This window comes from Triticum urartu, chromosome 1A, assembly GCF_056163025.1.
Source record: "Triticum urartu cultivar PI428250 chromosome 1A, HENAU_Tu73, whole genome shotgun sequence".
Classification (NCBI taxonomy): domain Eukaryota; kingdom Viridiplantae; phylum Streptophyta; class Magnoliopsida; order Poales; family Poaceae; genus Triticum; species Triticum urartu.
Window position 1 is genome coordinate 199,215,869 of NC_141873.1, and position 17,268 is coordinate 199,233,136.

The 17,268-nt window shown below is 44.8% G+C and overlaps 2 protein-coding genes across 2 annotated transcripts; one reads left to right on the forward strand and one right to left on the reverse strand.

The window, feature by feature from the left end:
- Positions 1-11,379: 11,379 nt before the first annotated feature.
- LOC125532804 (SKP1-like protein 11) lies at positions 11,380-13,340 on the forward strand. Its single transcript, XM_048696708.2, has 2 exons — positions 11,380-11,965; positions 12,869-13,340. The coding sequence occupies exons 1-2, from the start codon at positions 11,432-11,434 to the stop codon at positions 13,043-13,045; spliced, it is 711 nt and encodes a 236-aa protein (XP_048552665.2). The 5' UTR covers positions 11,380-11,431; the 3' UTR covers positions 13,046-13,340.
- A 512-nt stretch (positions 13,341-13,852) lies between these two features.
- Positions 13,853-15,912, reverse strand: LOC125554004 (uncharacterized). The gene is made up of 3 exons (XM_048717636.2): positions 15,547-15,912; positions 14,984-15,457; positions 13,853-14,891 (listed from the first exon to the last, which is right to left on the reverse strand). Exons 1-3 carry the CDS (start codon positions 15,910-15,912, stop codon positions 14,187-14,189), a joined length of 1,545 nt encoding a protein of 514 aa, XP_048573593.1. The 3' UTR covers positions 13,853-14,186.
- Positions 15,913-17,268: the final 1,356 nt, after the last annotated feature.

The window sequence follows — 17,268 nt, forward strand, 5'->3', positions numbered from 1 at the left end:
AAAACCGACATCTCTAAGTTCGCTAGGGAAGTGAGACACCTTGCCTTAAAAAGTGATGAAAACAAGTCTCAGAGGGACCAACCTTTGTAGAATCCACCCCGGATTGCCCGGGTGGAGTCATCAACACCATTGTACTCCCACATCGGCTGAGCCCAGTCTTGGAGGGATTGGATTCCTTGGCTGAGCTCCACCATCATCATGTCAACCAACATAATCATTTGTGATGTAATAGAGTCACTTTCTTGACCAGCTTGCCAACAATGGTGGAGTCTTCTTGCACCTAGCACCTTAGTCACTAGCAAAATGTCTTCTTGTGCGTGATCGGCTCGAAGGGGGTAATGACACCAATTTGAGGAGGATCGGCGAGTGGGTTGTCAGGGAGATATAGTGAACCACTCTTCCTACATTATTATTCATCTCCTCAGGCATGCCCTATAGATACCCTGTTCTAGCTACTACGATGATGACAGAGCCACCACAGTCAAGCCCCTGCCTCCGTTTGAATCGAGGTTGTACGCACAAATTTTTACGCCACAAATCGAAGTATCGCTGGCAATTGAGGAAGGCCTCACATAGTGTAACATAGCACACTATGCGAATGATAGAATTTTGGGAACGATGGTGGAGTTGAAGGTAGTAGAAGTGAAGAAGAACTCACAAGAAGGGGTGGATTGGAAAGCTTGGACCCCAGATCAAGAAGGACATGAAACATACTCGGTTAGTGCCTTGGGGGTTAGGGATGGACTCTACAGGGTATCCTGATCGACGATGATGAGTCCAAGACACGTATATGTGACTTCTGGTCATGGGAGATAACCGACATTAGAAAGCCGGTCTAGTTGATACTGTGCAAAGCTTCCACTCCGTCTTAGGAATAACTGCTCCCCGGGATGACGTGTCAATAGCTTTGCTCGTGGTCGCAGATTACCTTGGCTGGCGACCACCGGCCATGTGGGGCGGTGAAGCGGTGCCTTGGTAGAAGCACTAGGTGCGTGACAGGGTTTGGGTGCTAGAGCTTGAGGAGGAAGATGAATACATGGGAGAATGAGAGCATAAAGCCCCCTTCATCGCCTTTCACCCATGCTTGAATGACTATAGAAGTGGAAGGATTCAGAAGACTTGACGTATACTCCAAGAAACTGGATTCGTAGGAGACTTGGCTTCCTAGTACGTAGCCGAGGAGGACATTAGATTACTATCTATATAAACCGAGGGGTGAGGCTCGTAGAAGACATTACACTATGCTCTCTTGGTAGACGTATGTACCCTGTACTTACTCCACCATAATAAACACACAAGTAGGATGCTGGGTATTATCTCCTCAGTGAGCGCAAACCTGGGTAAAACCTCATATCCCTATTACCATCGTAGCTAGAGACTAAGCTTGGGACCCCATACCTCGAGATCTACCAGATTTACCCCTGTTAATGTCGGCTTGATGAAGCGATGGTGTGGCGATACCGGCGTAGGTCAAAATCTATGGAGCAAGGATGTCGTGCGATATCAGTGTCAATGAAAAGTACCTCGGAAAAGGCTCAAATTTTATAGGCACGTGCTTAAAATCGTAGCATAATACCCCACAAAAATTCTCCTCAATCTAAGGTCGTCTAATAAGCCGCTTATGGAAAGATGAACTAGGGTCGAATTTGTTTGTATGGAAATTAGATTTGCAAATTTGATGCACTTTTTGTACATTTTCCAGAGTTTAGACCTTCGGATCGAGCTAAAATTTTGACGAATTGAAGTCATAACAATCACAACTTATCTGAACAGTTGGATCTTCAAAAGGAGGTCGGATTTGACCGCTGGCCTTTTTCTTCCAAAGTTGCATGGATTTCTGCTCAGGTTCAACAACACTCCACTTCTTCGGAGGTAGCCGAAGATTCCACCATTGGATCGCAATGAAATTTTACAGGGTTCTTGTAAAATTAATTTCTCGTAATTTCATAGAAGGGGTCGATGAGACGTTGCATGAGGAGGCATGGACGACACCGACATAGGGCATGAATGTAACGTGTCTTGGTAGGCCATTTCATCAAACATCATATGGCATGCCCGGCATCAGCATTTCTTGATGTTGTCCACTACCTTTGGAGTTGCGGTGAATCGCACACCATGTTTGTGGCGTTGTCCTCTGATACGTCTCCAACGTATCTATAATTTTTGATTGCTCCATGCTATATTATCTACTGTTTTAGATGTTTATGGGCTTTATTATACACTTTTATATCATTTTTGGGACTAACCTATTAACCCAGAGCCCAGTGCCAGTTTCCGTTTTTACCTTGTTTTAGAATATCGCAGAAAAGGAAAACCAAACGGAGTCCAATTGACCAGAAACTTCACGAAACTTATTTTTGGATCAGAAGAAGCCCAGAAGACTTGGAGTGCACGTCGGGGGATCTACGAGGCAGGGGCGCGCCCTCCACCCTCGTGCGCCCCTCGTGGCCCCCTGACATACTTCTTCTGCCTATATATCTCCACATACCCTAAAACCATCAAGGAGCACAATAGATCGGGAGTTCCGCCGCCAGAAGCCTCCGTAGCCACCGAAAGCCAATCTAGACCTGTTCCGGCACCCTGTCGGAGGGGGAATCCCTCTCCGGTGGCCACCTTCATCATCCCGGTGCTCTCCATGACGAGGAGGGAGTAGTTCTCCCTCGGGGCTGAGGGTACGTACCAGTAGCAATGTGTTTGATCTCTCTCTCTCATGTTCTTGAGGTGGTACGATCTTGATGTATCGCGAGCTTTGCTATTATATTTGGATCCTATGATGTTTCTTCCCCCCCTCTACTCTCTTGTAATGGATTGAGTTTCCCCTTTGAAGTTATATTATCGGATTGAGTATTTAAAGATTTGAGAACACTTGATGTATGTCTTGCCATGTGTATCTGTGGTGACAATGGGATATCACGTGATTCACTTGATGTATGTTTTGGTGATAAACTTGCGGGTTCCGCCCATGAACCTATGCATAGGGGTTGGCACACGTTTTCGTCGTGATTCTCCGGTAGAAACTTTGGGGCACTCTTTGAGGTTCTATGTGTTGGTTGAATAGATGAATCGGAGATTGTGTGATGCATATCGTATAATCATACCCACGGATACTTGAGGTGACATTGGAGTATCTAGGTGACATTAGGGTTTTGGTTGATTTGTGTCTTAAGGTGTTATTCTAGTACAAACTCTAGGGCTGTTTGTGACACTTATAGGAATAGCCCAACGGATTGATTGGAAAGAATAACTTTGAGGTGGTCTCGTACCCTACCATAATCTCTTCATTTGTTCTCCGCTATTAGTGACTTTGGAGTGACTCTTTGTTGCATGTTGAGGGATAGTTATGTGATCCAATTATGTTATCATTGTTGAGAGGACTTGCACTTGTGAAAGTATGAACCCTAGGCCTTGTTTCCTAGCATTGCAATACCGTTTACGCTCACTTTTATCATTAGTCACCTTGCTGTTTTTATATTTTCAGATTACAAATACTCATATCTACTATCCATATACCACTTGTATCACCATCTCTTCGCCGAACTAGTGCACCTATACAATTTACCATTGTATTCGGTGTGTTGGGGACACAAGAGACTCTTTGTTATTTGGTTACAGGGTTGCTTGAGAGAGACCATATTCATCCTACGCCTCCTACGGATTGATAAACCTTAGGTCATCCACTTGAGGGAAATTTGCTACTGTCCTACAAACCTCTGCACTTGGAGGCCCAACAACGTCTACACGAAGAAGGTTGTGTAGTAGACATCAAGCTCTTTTCTGGCGCTGTTGTCGGGGAGGTGATTACTTGAAGGTATATCTTTAGATCTTGCAATCGAGTCTTTTAGTTTCTTGTTTTATCACTAGTTTAGTTTATAAAAGAAAAGTATAAAAAATGGAATTAAGTTTGCCTCATACGCTTCATCTTTTTAATATCTTTCATGAGTATGATGGAAAGGAAAATTGTGCTCAAATGCTAGAGGAAGAAGTCTATAAAATGTTTGGCACTATATCTTTGAATGATGAGCATGATTGCAATGTTGTTAGTACGAATTCTTTGAATATCCATGATACTAATGATGATTGCACTAGTTATGATGTCTCCTATAAACATGTCAATTTTTGGGGAGTACATTGGGTTTGTAAGTACACACCAAATAGGGAAGATAGATATTGCAAGAGGCATAAGTACTTAGAAACTAAATTTTTGCAAGAAAGGCTAGATGAATGTGCTGAAAATTTAAATTATCTTGGCCATACTTGTGAGCTTTGCAATGAACATGATCATTTCAATACCCAATGCAAATTGTTTCATGATCGTATCATGTTCAAAAATTGTGATGACTTGATTTCCCTTGCACATCATAATGAACTTAGTTTGCTATTGGGTTATGAAGAAATGAAACGTATAACTAAGGATATTCCAAAATTTGCCCTTGATAGAGTTCTTCATTTTGATCTAGAGGAAATTTATATGTATTGTGCGGTGAATTGTATTGAAAATCCTTATATTGCCAACTACATAAAGAAAAGAAAACAAATAGAAGATGAAGAGAATACTAATGAAAGGGAAGAGACTTCCCAATATCCTCCTATTATTTCTTATGATGAATCAGGTAACGAGGAGGAGCCTCCTATTCAACCAATCTCATTAATAAGGAGCTCCAAAAATAGGATTGAACCCACACATGATGTGGTCAAAAAGAAGAAAAGAAAAAGGAAGAGAGGTAAAAAGATATCTCTCCCAAATAATGTTGCTCCTATTACTATTGTGCCTCATGAAAATATAATTGTGGAAGATAATGATACTTCTTATGATCTTGAAAACCTTTTTGGCACTTGCTTGGAATAATATGATAATTGCTATACTATTGGTGCTATCCATACTATTAATGATGAGAGTGATTATGCTTATGATATGAAAAGGCCCAAGCTTTGTGATGCTATGTTTGATGAAGATGATGTTTTTGAGAATATATTTGCTACAATTAATGTTTATCCCAAGCTTGGGGATGCTACGTTTAATGAAGATGATATTTTTAGTCTCCCAAGTTTTGATAAGAAAATTTACTATGATGAAAGCATGCCTCCTATCTATGATGATTATTGTGATGACACATATGCTTTAAAGAATAATGATAACCGTGAAACTTGTCATCTTGATCTTAATTTTCAATCACATGATAGTTATTTTGTTGAGTTTGAGTAATAAAAATTCTATGCTTGTAGATCATGAAAAGAATGCTTTATATGTTGGTTATATTGTTGAATTCATTCATGATGCTACTGAAAATTATTATGAGGGAGGAACATATGCTTGTAGGAATTGCAATAATACCAAGTTTCCTCTCTATGTGCTTAAAGTTTTGAAGTTATGCTTGTTTTGCCCTCCTGTGCTAGTTGATTATTGTTCCCACAAGTTGTTTGTTCACAAAATACATATGCATAGGAAGTGGGTTAGTCTTAAATGTGTTAGTAATATTCTTCATGATGCTCTCTTTATGTTTCAATTCTTACCCTTTATGTGAGCACCATTGAAATCATCATGCCTAGCTAGGGGCGTTAAACGTTAGCGCTTGTTGGGAGGCAACCCAACTTTATTTTTGTTCCTTGATTTTTTCTCCTGTTTAGTAATAAATAATTCATCTATCCTCTGTTTAGATGTGGTTTTATGTGTTTAATTAGTGTTTGTGCCAAGTACAACCTTTGGGAAGACTTGGGGAAAGTCTTGTTGATCTTGCTGTAAAAAACAGAAACTTTAGCGCTCACGAGAATTGCTGCCATTTTTATTTGGAGAGTGCTATTTAGTTAATTATTTTTGAAGATGATTAATAGATAAATTCCTCATGTCTAGAAATTTATTTTAGAATTTTTGGGGTTCCATAAGTTTGCGTTAGTTACAGATTACTATAGACTGTTCTGTTTTTGACAGATTCTGTTTTTCGTGTGTTGTTTGCGTATTTAATGAATCTATGGCTAGTAAAATATTTTATAAACCATAGAGAAGTTGGAATACAGTAGGTTTAACACCAATATAAATAAAGAATGCGTTCATTACAGTACCTTGAAGTGGTGTTTTGTTTTCTTTCGCTAACGGAGCTTACGAGTTTTCTGTTAAGTTTTGTGTTGTGAAGTTTTCAAGTTTTGAGTAAAGATTCGATGGATTATGGAACAAGGAGTGGAAAGAGCCTAAGCTTGGGGATGCCCAAGGCACCCTAAGGTAATATCCAAGGACACCAAAAATCCTAAGCTTGGGGATGCCCCGGAAGGCATCCCCTCTTTTGTCTTCGTTCATCGGTAACTTACTTGGAGCTATATTTTTATTCACCACATGATATGTGTTTTGCTTGGAGCGTCAATTTATTTTGTTAGATTTTTATTGATGTTTGAATAAAACACCAAGATCTGAAATTATTAAATGAGAGAGTCTTCACATAGTTGCATAATTATTCGACTACTCATTGAGCTTCACTTATATTTTTCGGAGTAGTTTGTCGTTTGCTCTAGTGCTTCACTTATATCTTCTTAGAGCATGGTGGTAGTTTTATTTTTAAGAAATAATTGATCTCTCATGCTTCACTTATATTATTTTGAGAGTCTTTAGAACAGCATGGTAGTTTGCTTTGGTTATGAAACTAGTCCTAATATGATGGGCATCCAAGAGGGATATAATAAAAACTTTCATATAGAGTGCATTTAATACTATGAGAAGTTTGATGCTTGATGATTGTTTTGAGATATGGAGGTAATAATATCAAAGTCGTGCTAGTTGAGTAGTTGTGAATTTGAGAAGTGCTTGTGTTGAAGTTTGCAAGTCCCGTAGCATGCACGTATGGTAAACGTTATGTAACAAATTTGAAACATGGGGTGTTCTTTGATTGTATTCCTTATGAGTGGCGGTCGGGGACGAGCGATGGTCTTTTCCTACCAATCTACCCCCCTAGGAGCATGCGCATAGTGCCGAGGTTTTTGATGACTCGTAGATTTTTGCAATAAGTATGTGAGTTCTTTATGACTAATATTGAGTCCGTGGATTATACGCACTCTCACCCTTCCATCATTGCTAGCCTCTTCGGTACCGTGCATTGCCCTTTCTCACATTGAGAGTTGGTGCAAACTTCGCCGGTGCATCCAAACCCCGTGATATGATACGCTCTTTCACACATAAACCTCCTTATATCTTCCTCAAAGCAGCCACCATACCTACCTATTATGGCATTTCCATAGCCATTCCGAGATATATTGCCATGCAACTTTCCACCATTCCGTTTATCATGACACATTCATCATTGTCATATTGCTTAGCATGATCATGTAGTTGACATAGTATTTGTGGCAAAGCCACCGTTCATAATTCTTTCATACATGTCACTCTTGGTTCATTGCATATCCCAGTACACCGCCGGAGGCATTCATATAGAGTCATACTTTGTTCTAGTATCGAGTTGTAATCATTGAGTTGTAAATAAATAGAAGTGTGATGATCATCATTTTCTAGAGCATTGTCCCAAGTGAGGAATAAAAAAAGGCCATAAAAAAAGAGAAGGCCCAAAAAAGAGAAAGGCCACAAAAAAAGAGAAGGCCCAAAAAAATGAGAGAAAAAGAGAGAAGGGACAACGCTACTATCCTTTGCCACACTTGTGCTTCAAAGTAGCACCATAATCCTCATGATAGAGAGTCTCTTGTTTTGTCACTTTCATATACTAGTGGGATTTTTTCATTATAGAACTTGGCTTGTATATTCCAACAATGGGCCTCCTCAAGTGCCCTAGGTCTTTGTGAGCAAGCAAGTTAGATGCACACCCACTTAGTTTATTTTGTTGAGCTTTCATACATTTGTAGCTCTAGTGCATCCATTGCATGGCAATCCCTACTCCTCGCATTAACATCAATCGATGGGCATCTCCATAGCCCATTGATTAGCCTCGTTGATGTGAGATTTTCTTCCTTTTGTCTTCTCCACATAACCCCCATCATCATATTCTATTCCACCCATAGTGCTATGTCCATGGCTCACGCTCATATATTGCGTGAAAGTTTATAGGTTTGAGATTACTAAAGTACGAAACAATTGCTTGGCTTGTCATCAGGATTGTGCATGATGAGAGCATTCTTTTGTGACGAAAATGGAGCATGACTAAACTATATGATTTTATAGGGATGAACTTTCTTTGGCCATGTTATTTTGAGAGGACCTAATTGCTTAGTTAGTATGCTTGAAGCATTATTATTTTTATGTCAATATGAACTTTTGTCTTGAATCTTTTGGATCTGAATATTCACACCACAATTAAGAAGAATTACATTGAAATTATGCCAAGTAGCACTCCGCATCAAAAATTCTGTTTTTATCATTTACCTACTCGAGAACGGGCATGAATTAAGCTTGGGGATGCTGATACGTCTCCAACGTATCTATAATTTTTGATTGCTCCATGCTATATTATCTACTGTTTTAGATGTTTATGGGCTTTATTATACACTTATATATCATTTTTGGGACTAACCTATTAACCCAGAGCCCAGTGCTAGTTTATGTTTTTACCTTGTTTTAGAATATCGCAGAAAAGGAAAACCAAACGGAGTCCAATTGACCGGAAACTTCACGGAACTTATTTTTGGATCAGTAGATGCCCAGAAGACTTGGAGTGCACGTCAGGGGATCTACCAGGAGGCCACGAGGCAGGGGGCGCGCCCTCCACCCTCGTGGGCCCCTTGTGGCCCCCCTGACGTACTTCTTCCACCTATATATCTCCATATACCCTAAAACCATCAGGGAGCATAATAAATCGGGAGTTCCGTCGCCAGAAGCCTCCGTAGCCACCGAAAGAGAATCTAGACCCGTTCCGGCACCCTGCCGGAGGGGGAATCCCTCTCCGGTGGCCATCTTCATCATCCCGGTGCTGTCCATGACGAGGAGGGAGTAGTCTCCCTCGGGGCTGAGGGTATGTACCAGTAGCTATGTGTTTGATCTCTCTCTCTCTCGTGTTCTTGAGGTGGTACGATCTTGATGTATCGCGAGCTTTGCTATTATATTTGGATCCTATGGTGTTTCCTCCCCCCTCTACTCTCTTGTAATGGATTGAGTTTCCCCTTTGAAGTTATCTTATCGGATTGAGTCTTTAAAGATTTGAGAACACTTGATATATGTCTTGTCGTGCGTATCTGTGATGACAATGGGATATCACGTGATTCACTTGATGTATGTTTTGGTGATCAACTTGCAGGTTTCGCCCATGAACCTATGCATAGGGGTTGGCACATGTTTTCGTCATGATTCTTCGGTAGAAACTTTGGGGCACTCTTTGAGGTTCTATGTGTTGGTTGAATAGATGAATCGGAGATTGTGTGATGCATATCGTATAATCATACCCAGGGATACTTGAGGTGACATTGGAGTATCTAGGTGACATTAGGGTTTTGGTTGATTTGTGTCTTAAGGTGTTATTCTAGTACAAACTCTAGGGCTGTTTGTGACACTTATAGGAATAGCCCAACGGATTGATTGGAAAGAATAACTTTGAGGTGGTTTCGTATCCTACCATAATCTCTTTGTTTGTTCTCCGTATTAGTGACTTTGGAGTGACTCTTTGTTGCATGTTGAGGTATAGTTATGTGATCCAATTATGTTATCATTGTTGAGAGGACTTGCACTAGCGAAAGTATGAACCCTAGGCCTTGTTTCCTAGCATTGCAATACCGTTTACGCTCACTTTTATCATTAGTCACCTTGCTGTTTTTATATTTTCAGATTACAAATACTCATATCTACTATCCATATACCACTTGTATCACCATCTCTTCGCCGAACTAGTGCACCTATACAATTTACCATTGTACTAGGTGTGTTGGGGACACAAGAGACTCTTTGTTATTTGGTTGCAGAGTTGCTTGAGAGAGACCATCTTCATCCTACGCCTCCTACGGATTGATAAACCTTAGGTCATCCACTTGAGGGAAATTTGCTACTGTCCTACAAACGTCTGCATTTGGAGGCCCAACAACGTCTACAAGAAGAAGGTTGTGTAGTAGACATCATCCTCTTCCGTAGAACAATTTGGAACGGCCCATTCGTATGTCTAAATGACACCAGTCACGACCGACGGCTTGTTCCCTCCTACGAGCAGGGCGGGTGGCTCGGAGGCGATCGCCAGGCCAGACGTGCCCAAGTCCATGTCGACGACCTCCTTCTCCGTTGTTTCCCGAACACGTTGTCGGGCACCCTACTCCTTCCGGGAAATGTTCTCCGTCTTGCAAATGGCGATGGTGGGTAATGCGATACTCGACGTCGACATCTAGGACAACCGACGAGAACGACATCACGGACAGGGAGGAAGGGTGGAGGAAGGCAACAACTCAGATGCGAGAAATGAAGGACGAACACGAGAGCAGGGCGGTCGATTAGATGGACTTTGTCAATTTGAAGCATATTTGGAGTAGGTCCGATCTGTAGGAGGACCCGACATGACAGAGGCGTCTAGGCGTCCCCAAATTCGCCTCAGATATGTATTGGATTTCACGGTTGCCGAATAACACACATGCTTGATGTGACTTTGAGAAATCTGGTTGGATGCCTATTTTGTGAGCGAGCACAGACCGAGTTGTTCGCTCGAATGTTTGGAGAAGGGTCTGCCGGTTGCAGATGTTCTTATGGTGCTAAACCAGATAGAGGAAAACTTGTTTCCTAAGTGAACTGAGCTTAGCTCAGATGGTTTGGTTCCTTGTGCTGGAACCAGTCCATGGGGTTCAAGTTCTAGACTTGATACTGTGTGTGCATTTTTCTGGATTTATTTCAGTCATTTCTGCGATGTTCGTTCAGTGAGAGGAGACATTTTCGTCAAGTACGAGACGTCTACGATGACTCCTTTAATCCAAGATATTGTGCCGAGCCACGATTTAAAATGTGTTTATAGAGATAGAGTGTGCATACATGCATTTAAAGCAACCTATGCAATTCTAAATACCACCCGTTATCCAAAGAAAAAAACCTATGCGCCGCCGGTTCCCCGCCTCCCCTTCCCCTCCTCCCCCGCCGCCGCCGACAGCCGTCGTCGGGCTTGCTCATGCGGCGGTAGGCGGCGGCGGGGGCGGGGGCTTCCCCGCGCACCCGCCTCGACCTCTAGAGAACCCCCCACCCCGCATCCGGCGTCGCCGCCCGTTTCCCCTGCTCCCCTGGTGGCCGCTGAGGCCAGCCCTCTGCGGCGGCTGTAGCCGCCGGTGTTGTCGCCCCGCGCCTGCTCTACGTCGAGTTGTCTAGGACAGATCCGCCCGTCAGATGCGGCCGCCTCGGCCCTAGGATCGGGGCCAGCTACTCCGATCTGGCGGCTGGTGGGCCCTCGTTCTTTGGATAACGTTTTTTTTTGGAAGACCCCCGGTTGAAGTTCTTTCCCTTCCCTACAAACGCGAAGAAACCCCAAATCCCCCAAAGCCCCCAACCATGGATTCCACTGACGACCTCAAGGGCAAGCGCCCTCTCTTGCAGCCTGACGACGTGTCTGCCGCCGCCGCTGCCGCGGCGGTGCCGGATGAGGCGGAGGCGAAGCCCTCGTCTTCTTCGGAGGAGGTGAAGGAGGCGGAGCCGGGGACAGAGAAGCAGGAGGAAAAGCCCGCCTTGGTGCTGGTGGCCGAGGACGGCGTGGAGGTGCGCATCTCGGAGCCCGCGGCGCGGATGTCGCAGATGCTCAGCCACATGATGGAGGACGGCTGCGCTGACGGCCGCATCCCAACCGCCAACATCCACTCCGACATCCTCGAGATGGTCGTTGAGTACTGCGAGAAGCACGGGCCGTTCTACGACCCCGAGGCCTCTGAGCGCGACCGGTACCCCTTCCCGCCCTTCCCCGTCGAGCTCACCCCTACCGTCTCCTCCATCAAGCCCGTCACCTACGTCGACCCGGACCCCCACGGTCTCAAGGACTGGGACAGCGACTTCATCTCCCTCGACAACTCCACCCTCTTCGAGATCATCCTGGTAAAGCGACCTAGCCGATTGTTTACATTCTTTGCTCTATATTCTACCCCAAGTAAGAAAATGCGATGAAATCGAAATCTTTATGAGTAGTATGTGTTGTGAATAGCAACGATGGTATATGTGCAAATAGAAGGAAAGTTCGGTCGGTAACTGTGCGCACAATGTGGAATAGCTCATAGATTTTGATAACGGTTGCAGACTCCAAACATGACTACATAGATAAAATAGTTGAACAGAAAAATGGCCAGTAACCATGATCATTTGGCAAATGGGGCAAATGTATTACTATGATTTTTCTTTTCACGAATATGCAAAAGACTTGTGTATTACTCCCTCCGTATCAAAATATAAGACGTTTTCTGACACTAAAAAACGTCTTATATTTTGACACAGGGAGTATTTCATTACTAGGGAGGTCATTACAGACACATACATGTGCTCATACAATATGACGCATACATGGGTGCTCAACGGAGCACAACCGGAGGAGTGCAATTGATTAAGAATCTACGACCTATGCGCATTATGATGTGAGAATCAGAACTACAGGGAACATAATGTGTGGAACGTTTTGGTCATGATGCAAATTATAGATGTGAAATGTTGGAAGGAGCATCAATAATTGTCCAAAGAGTTTAATTAATTTTACAAACCACAATAAAATTGTATAGGAAGGAAGCAATATTTGATTGAACAGAGAGGAATTAAGAGAGATAGATAGAGGGAACGGGCATAGGAAAGTCTATGTGTCAGTGATTTGTTAGATCTGATGTGCACAGTGCAGTGAATTTTTTTGTGTGTGTTTGTGGTGGTTAATTGTAATGGTGGCAAAATAACTAGTGTGGTTTTTCTATGTAAGATATATAGATTGGGGATAAATTTATTTGATTGGGGTTTGTGCAGGCCGCAAACTACTTGAACATTGAGGATCTGCTGGACCTGGGCACCTCGGCTGTGGCTGACAAGATGAGGGGGAAAAAGTCAGAGGAGATCCGTGAAATCTTTGAGATCGAGAACGACTACACACCAGAGCAGGAGGCTGAAGTCAGGAAGGAGAATGCATGGGCCTTTGAGAACTAAAAGATGATGGTTGATCTATCTTTTGTCTATGCTGCTATTCTTGGTTTCAAGTACAAGTCCTTACCTCCAGTTCTGTTCCAAGTAGTCTGATAGATAGATAGATAGATGGATGAGTCGGTGAAAATAGAAAACTGAGAAGCACCGTATGGGTTAGTTAATCATTGTATACAGCAGAGTTTTGGTGTGAATTGTGGATGTGTGGATGGATGGTTTCGAAATGGTTGAATCGGCAGAACCTTAATGGCAACCTGTGTTCAATTAAGTTATACTATTCGCCAATTGCACATTTTTTGCAGTTAAGTTGTTGCTGGATCGTATCTTGGATAACCTGTTTGGTTACATTTTATTGTTGGTGTTGCCATGCTTGGCCTTATCTACGTATTGGGAACCTGTGTGTTGTACACAATTAATTCTGTAGAGTAGGACACAGTTGTTTGGTCTGAGCAGAAATTATCACCTTGAGTTTATAGATAAGTTGGAGAAAACTGCAGACTAGGGTACAAATTAAGCTTGTAACATATGATGCATGTTTTTTTGTGTAAATGTCTCCTGTCTGTTGAGAAATGTTTGTGGTTTTTGAGCAAGGCTTTGTAACAGGGGAAAATGCAGTATATACAAACTAGACTTGGTGCTTGTATAGTGTTTAATTTAATATAGTTTTGGCCATTTGAAACTTGGTAAACTATTCTATCTATTCCCTCCGTTCCGAATTACTTGTCGCAGAAATGGATGTATCTAGATGTATTTTAGTTCTAGATGCATCCATATCCGAGACAAGTAATTCCGAACGGAGGGAGTAGTTTGTATTATCTTGTAGGCATGTATAGAATTTTCATATTAATATATGGCTGTTGCCTGCGAAGGACATTCATGTTCTAACTTGCAAGAGATGCATAGAAGATACATCAGGTACTAGCATCTTTCCATTCTGTTTTTTTTTTTGGGTGGCTTATGGCATTAAGCTTTCTAATACCATTGTGCTACGCAATTCCATAGGAGCAATTTCACAGCTCAAACATTTCTGTGCCACGAACTAGCAAGATTTCCAGTCAGCTGCTGAGCAGTCAAACAAGAATAGCTGCAGTTGCAGGGAAGAAGAGAGAACATAAATCATGCATTGTGAAGAAGCTGCAGGTGATCATCACATGAACCAGGTCGACCGCAGGACCAACGCCGGAGTCCGCTTCTCCCCCTCCATGACATACACCAGGCCGGGCTGCAGCTTGCCGCCCCTGCCGAGGTTGAAGCTGAGGAATCCTTCCAGGTGCGGGCAGTGCGTATCCCCCTCCGCCGTGCCGCCCATCCTCACTCCCCATCCCAGCTCATGCTCAGGGGTGTCGGACAGGCAGCAGCCCCACCGCACCGGCCCACGCCCGCACCACCCTTCCATCTCAACCCAGCCTTGTGCTCTCATGGCTTCAAACAGCTCACACTCCACCATCGCAGCAGCGATTGACTGCGCAGGCCTGGGCCCCGGTCCTTGTGACGCAGGGTCTGTCCTCGGCATGGGAGCAAGAAGAATGTCCGGAGGAGTGCTCCTTTGTGGTTTTAGGCTGCCAAAGGGAATGGCAAGCGTCCCGAGGTTGTTGAACCGGGACAACAGCGGGCGGATCTGCCATAGCCCCGACAAGCTGAGCTTGACATCTTGGGCCGGTTCGTAGCGCAGCTGCCCAAACGTTGTCATGCGGTTAGCCACCCCATGATCGCCGTCCTGTGCCCCTGAACCGAAGACAAGCTCGGCGAGCGACACGGTGAAGTTGGACCCCCTCATACTGAAACCAGCGGCACAGTTGTGTTGTTCCGAGAACGAAGGCGGACCGTCGAGAGAGGCCTGGCTCCGGAGATTCTGACAAGAAAACCTCAACCGGATTAACTCGCCGAGATGCGCCAGTGGAAAAAAAAGATCTCTGGCCAGATGCTGGACATGGGAGACGTTACCTGGATCAAGCTCCTGCCGTGCAGGAAGCCGTTGCATTGAGCTCCGAAGGGAACCAGGATGATGGACAGCCAGTGGTTGACGTGGGCGCAGTACTGCAACCTGGTCAGCTCCAGAGGCCTCCTCTCGGTGTCTTCTTCCCTGACGCTCGCGCCTATCCCGAGCCTGGTGGAGAACTCTGCTGCAATGGTGTCGCTGCCCCTGGTCTTGGACTCCAGCACGAACCTGGAGTTGAGGCCCGTCCTGTTCCCCGCTTCGCCGAGGATCTCCCTGGCCTGGTCGAACTCTTCGTCGTCGACGAGGAGTAGCGCCCCGACCGCGTCAAGCACGACCTTCGCCCGGACCGGGAGCTCCGGGAAGTGGAACCCCTTGCCGCTCCTGCACATGGAAAGGATGCGGTCGATCTGCTCGTGCTTGTCCATGAGCCTCATCACATCAGGGAACGTCTCGCGCTGCAGCCGCTTCATGATTTCACCCTGCAGCCAAAGCCAAAGGCAACGCCAGTGAGACTACAAGATGCTCGGTCGTGTTGGTGAATCACAGTACGGCATTATAAAAGTTATACAGGATGGTTGCGGTGATGCTGCTGCTGCGGCGGCTGCTGCTGCTGCTGAGACGTCGGCGGCCCTGGAGGAGACGCACGTCGGGAGTTGCCCCGGAAGGCTCCGCGAATGAACGACTCCCCGGACCTGAGCAGACTCAGGACGCCGTCCAACACCGTGGGCCTCGGGTTGGCTCTGGCCGGCGGTGGGACGAGCGCCTGCTCCGGCACCGGTGGTGGCAGCAAAAGAAGCGGAGGAGGCAGCGCAGGGTCGGAGGAGGCCATGGCGGCGCTGTCGCGCTGCTGCCGCTTCCTTAAGGACACGTCACAGGTGGATATCCGCTCGAAGAAACCAAGTGGCGGCGCGTCAGGCTGCTGCTGCTGTGCCATGCTCCGCTAGAAGAAGGCGACCTCGGGAGATAGACCGGCGGTTCGCTTCCCGCCTTTTTCTTTTCTTCACGGTGCCTTCTTCGGTTATTCCCCTTGATGCTTTTGCTTTTTGTCGCTTTAGCTTTCGCTTTTTTGTTTTATTGGTTACCTGTGTACTGTGCATTCAAAAGGAGAGGAGAGGCGTTTACACAGGAGCAAGCAATCGCTCAATCTCATATTGCAAAAGATCCGTTCATTTCTGGGTGCACTAGCAGTTTGAGAATAGGTTTAGGATTTCCCGTGGGGCAAAGCCTCTCCACGTCTTTTTATATATAATGATCAGCATATACAAGTTATATACGTACATAATACGTGTACATGACACGCTAGACCTATTTTAACATACCCCCTCAATCTGAACTTCTACTCTGCATAAGGTTTAGATTGGTACTAAATCGGTCTAGCATCTGTCGAGTGGCTGGCTTGGTAAATACATCAGCCAGCTGATCATTAGAAGAAATGAACCTGACCTCAAGAGCTCCAGAAGCAACACGCTCACGCACAAAGTGGAAATCAATCTCAATGTGCTTGGTGCGTGCATGAAAAACTGGGTTGGCAGTCAGATATGTGGCTCCTAAATTATCACACCATAGAACAGGAACACGCTGCTGGGGAACACCAAGCTCCTTGAGTAGTGATTCTACCCAGATGGCCTCAGCAGCTCCATTTGCCAAAGCTTTGTACTCGGCCTTCGTACTAGATCTCGACACCGTCTGTTGCTTCTTAGAACTCCAGGAGATGAGATTGGGGCCAACAAAGATGGCAAAGCCTCCAGTGGATCGTCGATCATCAGGACACCCAGCCCAGTCTGCGTGAGTGAAAATACTAATGCTGGTGGAGACAGCCTTCCGAAACTTCAGTCCAGTTTGCAATGTTCCCTTTACATAGTGCAGAATGCGCTTAACAGCTTCCCAATGAACATCAGTGGGCTGTGAGAGAAACCGGCATACCTTGTTCACTGCAAATGAAATATCTGGGCGAGTGAGAGTCAAATACTGCAATCCACCAACGATACTGCGATACCGGAAAGAATCATCGGCACCAAGAGGCTGTCCAGACACCCGCGCGAGCTGGTCGGAGGTAGACAACGGTGTGGAAGTGGGCTTACAATTCTCCATGTCCACTCGGTGTAAAAGATCCATGGCATACTTCCGTTGTGTCAAGGTCATCCCCCCTGAATTGTATGACGCTTCCAAGCCAAGAAAGTACTCCAACGGCCCAAGATCCTTGATAGGAAAGGTGGCCGCAAGTGAATGAACAAGACCGTCAACTGCACGGGGAGAAGATCCAGCAATAACGATATCATCCACGTAGACA

What these genes read in the sequence shown, in the direction of transcription:
- LOC125554004 (XM_048717636.2), bottom strand. Translation starts at nt 15,912, where the DNA reads ATGGCACAGCAGCAGCAGCCTGACGCGCCGCCACTTGGTTTCTTCGAG. An exon ending in AGCATCACCGCAACCATCCT is followed by an intron (nt 15,458 to 15,546) that starts GTATAACTTTTA and finishes CTTTGGCTGCAG; the next exon opens with GGTGAAATCATGAAGCGGCT. An exon ending in ACGGCAGGAGCTTGATCCAG is followed by an intron (nt 14,892 to 14,983) that starts GTAACGTCTCCC and finishes TTTTCTTGTCAG; the next exon opens with AATCTCCGGAGCCAGGCCTC.
- LOC125532804 (XM_048696708.2), top strand. Translation starts at nt 11,432, where the DNA reads ATGGATTCCACTGACGACCTCAAGGGCAAGCGCCCTCTCTTGCAGCCT. An exon ending in CCCTCTTCGAGATCATCCTG is followed by an intron (nt 11,966 to 12,868) that starts GTAAAGCGACCT and finishes GGGTTTGTGCAG; the next exon opens with GCCGCAAACTACTTGAACAT.